Consider the following 6,695-nt stretch of genomic DNA (forward strand, 5'->3'; position numbering starts at 1 on the left):
TGGAAAGGGCACTCCTATTGAGAATGCCGTGCTTGGGCCCAGCCATCAAATTTGCCGCCAGTTTTCCGTTCCATTGTCGCATAGCACACAAAAAAATGCAGCTACAGTGATTTGACCTGATTGCAAGTTTAATTGAGCGCGCTGGGGAGTCCTTGCAGTTCAAGGTCCAGATTGAAGCGCTAAACGGCTTGCAGTATTTATCAGATTGTACAGTTATTAAACTAAAGGAAACAGAAGAAGAAGTATTCCACAACTTGAGGTTCCGTGGCTTTGCTCGAGTGTAACTTGCAGATACGTCGTAACTTGCGTCGTAAAAATGTGATGGAAACGGATGTTGTGGTCAAAGCCTCAACAGCCATCCCTATAAGCAAACATTGGAAGTGTGGTGCATCTACTGATAAGGTGAAACATACGACAGTTTGAGGCGACGCAGAAACTCTGGTGATGGCTTGCAACCACTAATTTTGAAGCGTCAGATTTCCAGTGGTTTTTGCATTTTTGTCACACGACTTCTACGTATTAATACGAGCCTTTCTGACAACGTCAGCCGTGCTAAGCGCCAGACGGCCGGTTGCTCGTGGTGCAGGCATATTAAGGCTGGCTGCCCTTGAACCACATGCTTTTCTAATCTTCAGGTGCGTCAGTTGGATGGTTTTGAGGCGCCCGGGCTCTGCAAGCAGTATGACATTGTGCATTGTCCATTCATCCTGGCGCGTTTTGGGATCGGCCCAGTTACTAAAACCTACTGCTCTAGTGCAATCGTATACTCCTTAACCCGGACGTAGCTGGGCTCTTAAGCAGTCTCAGCCAGCAACTTCACAGCTAGGCTCGGCCAAATTGCAGCTCGCGCACCCGATGTAAAACATTTTGCATGAAGGTATTGCGCTAAACAGTCAAAATTTATTGCGCTGCAGGGTTGTGGTTGCTCGCGGAACCCGCAGCGCACTCAACTGCTTTTCGTAGGACACTCTCGTTCCTTCGTGGCGCTGTGATCAAAAGCGCAGATCTTGTTCATCTTTTTTCGCTGCAAGCGCTTGAGCGCCTTGGTTTGTTGTACTGCGGCAAGTGTCGGAAGTTCGCGGCGATTGTCTTCCTGAAACCGATGGCGGGCATCACCGGTCCCAGCGCAAAAAGGCTGGCAAGAGACATTCTTGATTTTAGGGATACGGGCCGCAATGAAGATTCTACTGGGACAGACGTCGGAACGCGTGCCATCAATCGCGTCGTTGGCAGTATGGCTAAAGGGGCGGCAGCAACAGCGCCGGACGGTACTGTATTGCCTGGCCCAGTCCCTGTCACAGTTGCCGTACGAGCGCCGGGCGATGAGAACGACGAGGATGCGTCGGGAGAGGCTTCGACCCCGAACGCCGTACGGCCCCGTACATCCTGTCGGCGTGACCGGTTTGTGGCGGGAATCGTCCGCGGCACCTTTCACCCTGACCTGTACATGTGTTCCCAAGATTGCATCACGTTCAAGGGAAAGCGCATCGGCCGCAGCAAGTTTGAAAAGGTAGGCACTGCTGCTACCCACGACCACCTCTGCCTTCTGCTTGCTGCTTTCTTTGCGCTGCCGTGCGTTCTACAGCAAAAATGCGTTAACGCAGCTCTCTGGGGCGTTTGTCTCCAAGCGAATATATCCTGTCATGTCACCGTCAGGAACCTTTACTACGACGCTCTGCAGCTTTCCAACTTGCATTTCCCCGACTCATGGATTTGTTATTAGGAGACGAGAGATGTAGATAGAAAATGTAGTTAGGAGGTTTCGATAGGAGGTTTGGATGGAAAAATGAAAGATGCGATGGAAAGAAAACGACGATTCAAGGAAGGGTGTCGTTTGAGGTTTTTTCCCGTTCCTTTTCGTGTGCATCTTGTGTCGTTGATACCCTTCTTAATAAGTTCCCCGAAGGGTAAGAACCGAAGGGGAGTTATAATAACCCCCTTAATTAATACGGGAGCTTCCTTGCTCGCAGACAGCCCAGAAGTTTGGTAGCCCGCGGTAATAGCAACTTCAATAACAATACAATAACTAACGTCTGTTCCTATCCTTGTCGATTCCCGCGTCTGTGCCTTACTTCGCCCCAACCACCGTCAACTCTACCCACCACTACCACTACCACCGCCACCACCCGTCACCGTTACGACCGTTACCATCAATGTCGTACCGTCATCGTCATCACCATTGTCATCGCCTCATCCAGCTGGGCAACTCCAGCATGGCCAAGTGGCACCGGTACGTGAATGATGATGTCGTACCTTTTTGTACGACAGGTTATGACTAATCAGTAACTTAGTGAGTTACTCAAAATGCGCAGTATTTATGAAACGCACGTTGTTTGGGAGGGGGGGATAGCTTCATAGTCGGTACGACACAACCTTTCACCCTCCCAACTCACCTTCCAGCCCCCCCATGCCACTACTCGTCCCGCGCCTGCCCCACGTGCATCTGAATGTACGGACAATCACCGACCCACCGACCCACAGCTCGATTCGCGTCATTCGCGAGGACGGAGAGCTCGAGCCGCTGGGCGAGTGGCTCACTCGGCACGGTCTGCCCGTCCTTAAGGGCAAACAACGCATCAGCCGAAAGCGGACGATACGTATTCCGCCTTTACGACTGCCCATGGCAGCTGCCGCCGCCGCCGCGGCGGCGGCGGCCGCCGCCGCCGGCTACAACGGCTATGGCAGCAGCGGCGGAGCCGCCGCCGCCGCCGCCGCCGTTGCACAGGACACTTCCAGCGCCGACGAGGGTTCATCAGGTGGAGTACCCAAACGTCCAAAGGAGGATGGCGGCAGCGGCGCCGCCACCCAAGCTTCCGCACCGTTAAGTTTCGGAGCCGCGGCGGAGCAGCTGCATAAGGCCCTAACGGTGGCGGCACAGCTGGCGGTGGCGGCCGCGGTCGCGACACCGGCGGGGGCCAGTAGCGGATCACTGGGCACCGAGCCCATGTCGCCCTCTGGGGGACCGCACCTCGGGGGAGCGGCGGCAGCGGCGGTGCCTGGGCTAGTGTCGTCGTCGTCGTCGTTGGATTCACCGGAACCCGCCTCCGTCAGCGATGTCGACGGAGGCGGCAGCGACGGAGGCGTTGCCTTGGGAAGCGCACCGTCGGAATGCGTGCCTGCCGAGGCTGCCGCTGCTGTCGTACCGCCGCCGTCAATGGCGGCGGCGGCGAGTGGCAGTGACCCACCGCAAACCGGTGAGTCTCTGCTTAGATCTATTTTTGGCTCTTGCCTGGCGGCGCGCCGCCGTGTGACGTTGCGGCAACTGGTTTCAGCGGGTTCCGCCACCTACGCCGCCGTAAGCCCCCCTCCCCAATGGCAGACGTATCGAAAACACATGGTGGTGGATTCCAGAGTACGATCTCCAGTACATAGCCAGTATTACCACCATCCTATCAGCAACATTCATGAACTCGAACGCGTTATATTAATGGAGGAATGGAAGTTATGAAAGAAGTTACTTCTTAGAACAATTTTTTTGATTGAAACCAGACCCCGCCGCCGCCGCCGCCGCCGCCGCGCGGACTACTCCCCCAACAATCGGACTGTCGTATCCGCCGCGGCCCTGCCTGCCTGCCGCCACCGCGGCGACCATTTCCGTTCGCATCCGCCACCGCCGCCGCCGCCGCCGTGGACTTTGGCAATTGCCCCTCACCCGCCCATATACGCACCGTGCAACCGCGTTACCACTTTTAGGCCCCTCCTTGCTTTATTACCATGTCGCCGCCGCCACCGCCGCTGCCGCTGCCGCTGCCATCCCAACTAATATCCTCCTCCTTGCCGACGCAGCTCTGAAACTGGAGCCGCCTAAATCGGATAGTGGAGCCGCCGGACCAAAGGTGGAGACTGGCGGCGGCGGCGGCGACACGGGAGCTGTCATGGGCTACTGCGTCATGCAATCACAGCTACAGCCGCAGCGGCTAGCGCCGCCGGCGGCGGCGGCGGCGACTCAAATGCCGTGGGCGACGGGGCAGGTGGTGACGGGTGTCGCAGGAACCTGGGGCGGCGGAGGCGGCGGCAGCGGCGGCGGTTGCTGCGATGTTGGTGATTTAGTTGCCGGCGGTTCTCCCGTACTGTTGGATTCGTTATGCGATCTCTGGAATGATGACGTGGATGAAGACGACGGTGATCCAACTGGCAATGCGGCCATGTGGGCGCTCCTCGGCGATCCTGGATCCTCAACCGACAACCAACAACAGAATCAGGAACAGCACCAGCAAGCGGCGGCGGCGGCGCCGGCGGAGGCGGGCGGGGGTGGCGGCGCCGCTTTCGCTGCTGCCGGCTTCATGGGGTCATCTGGCGCGTCCGCCCCTCCACAGCTGCATCAGCATCATCATGAGCTACAGCCGCAGCAACAGCTTCACCAGCCGTGCACGTCCCCATTCACGTCTCAGCGGGACGTTAACTTTTGTGGCGTCGGCGGCGGTGACTGTACGTCGGATCCATCGGGCGCCGCTGCAGCGGCGTCGCCAGCATTGCTGCCGGCGACGCCGGGCACAGGCTGCTCAACGGCCGTTTGCGGCGGTGACCGTACGGCCGTTACGGATGCTGCCGCCGCCGCGGCGACGGCGACGGCAGCGATGTCGCCGGTTTGGCCTGGGACAAATACGCCGCCTCCGCCGGCGGCGACGACGGCGATGGCGGCAATGGTACGGCTCCCGAGCCAACCGAGCTTTACTTCCACCGCAGGGCCGCTAGGCGGTATGCACCGCTCATCGTGTACGGCATTGCCGCTCCTGAACCAACACCCACATCCTGGTGGTTTCGGTGCGGGGCCGGATGGCAGCCCGCCGGTGAGTGAGCCCCAAGTGCTGACAGCGGCACCAAGCCACTGTAGTACGAGCAGTGTCGTACGGTTGCCGTCGGCGGCGGCACCACATCAGGGCCCCTGGGGCCAACCCGGCCCGAGTAACGCCAGCGTCCACCATGCATCGGGTCGGCTGGCGGCGGCGGCGCCGCCGCCGGCGGCGGCGGCTTTACAAGATCCCAACTGCGGTCTGCTGGCGGCAGCGGAGCCGCCGCCGCTGAACCCGCCGGTAGCGGGTCTCAGCGGCGGCGGCGGCTGCGGTTCCAGGTCACCTGCCGTACAACAGCCTCCGTATCCGCTGGCTACGATGACGTCAGCGGCAGCGGCGCCATCGTGCGCATCTGGCTCGTCAAACTGCCTGCCGATGTTGTACGACGTGGCTGTTGCCACAGCTCGAAGGCAGCAGCGGCAGCAGCTAAGACAACACTCCCCACCGGATGTAGCAGTGCACCAGGCGGAAACATCCCCGCAGTCGTACTGGACGCCGCCGCCGCGGCCCCGCCCGTCGCTGCCGCCGTCGCACCCGGGCGCCATGGCGGCGGCGGCGGCGGCGGGCGTCCTGGAAGAACCAACAGCCATGTCGGATGTCTGTGGGTTACCTATGGGCCGCGGATCCGGCGTTGCCACTGCCGAGCAAATAAATGGCGGCTCGTCAGCTGCGGCGGCGCCGTACCCGCCAGCTGGGGGAGCGGCGGCGCCGCCACCGCTGGCGTGCACCGGCTTCGCACACGCCGGCATGGGTCCCGTACGACGTCCGTATTACCGAGGGTACTCACCGTACTACCATCCTGGTTATTACCCTCCATACCCGCCGTATCCCCCGCCACCGTATTGTCTTCCGTACCCACCGCCGTACTCGCCGTACACTCGTCCTAGGGTTTTGGGGGGGGCTGGGATGTCATCGGCGGTTGGTCCGAGCACAAGCGGCGGTTGGCCGTTGGTTCCCGGCGGGATGCCGCCAGGGATGCTCCCGCCGCCCCACGTGTGCCGGGGTCCTCCACGTACGGCAAGAATGCACGGGATGGATGGGGCCGCGGCCGGAGGCGGCGATGCCACCCTTAGCGCCGCCGCCGCCGCCGCAGCAGCAGCAGCCGCCAACCCCATCCCCGCCGCCGCCGCCGGTTGCGTCCAGTCAGCTGCAGCAGAGTCCCAACAACAGCAGCATCTACCACCTTACTTGTACGAGTGGCCGTACGGCACTCCGGAGCCGTTGTACCCGCCGCCGCCGTACCAACCCCATTACCACCTTCCGGAAGAAGACCCATGGATGGTACAGCAGCCGCCGCTGCTTTCTTCGTGTATGCGATCAGGTACGGCAAGTATGGCGGGTACGGCAGCGGATACGGCAGCGGTGATGAGAGGACTGCGAGGTGACGGCAGCGGCGAGGCAGCTGTCACGGCCGCTGCCCGCAGTACAAGGGTGCCTTCTGGCGGAAGCGGCGGCGGCGGCGAAACGCTGCTTATGCCCGGGCCCGGTCGCATCCTCGGTGGCGGCGGCGGCGGCGGCGTCAACGCTACCGTCGACCCTGTGACCTTCGCAACCCCCGAAATCGGAGAACCCATCTCGCACTCATCTCATTGGTAGGCTCGGCTTGGCTTGTACGAGATGCGCGCAGCTTGTACGAGTACCGCCGTACATTGGTACGAGAGGTTACGCAATCGGCGGACGGCTAGAAGACCCACACTTGCAGGCCGGCACATCCCTCTTCTGGTGCTCCCACCTCCGCCAGGGGTGGTTTCGGCGCCACTGACACGAACACGTGTCTTCTCTGTGAGAGAGAGTTTTGACAGCGGGACGACACGGGAAGTTTGGAGCTCCAGGTTCCGTCAACAACAAGGACATAGAGCAACAACAACAATAACAACAACAACAACAACAACAACAACAACA

The 6,695-nt window shown here is 60.4% G+C and overlaps 1 protein-coding gene across 1 annotated transcript; it reads left to right on the top strand.

Annotated features, from left to right (window-relative positions):
* Window positions 1-321: 321 nt before the first annotated feature.
* Window positions 322-6,389, top strand: rlsF (RegA-like protein RlsF; the record flags this gene model as incomplete). Its single annotated transcript, XM_002954333.1, has 8 exons — window positions 322-385; window positions 587-635; window positions 964-1,510; window positions 2,199-2,230; window positions 2,482-3,194; window positions 3,787-4,790; window positions 4,881-5,549; window positions 5,937-6,389. 8 exons carry the CDS (start codon window positions 322-324, stop codon window positions 6,387-6,389), a joined length of 3,531 nt encoding a protein of 1,176 aa, XP_002954379.1.
* Between the last annotated feature and the right edge of the window lie 306 nt (window positions 6,390-6,695).

This window comes from Volvox carteri (genome assembly GCF_000143455.1).
Source record: "Volvox carteri f. nagariensis unplaced genomic scaffold VOLCAscaffold_42, whole genome shotgun sequence".
NCBI classification, from domain to species: Eukaryota; Viridiplantae; Chlorophyta; class Chlorophyceae; order Chlamydomonadales; family Volvocaceae; genus Volvox; species Volvox carteri.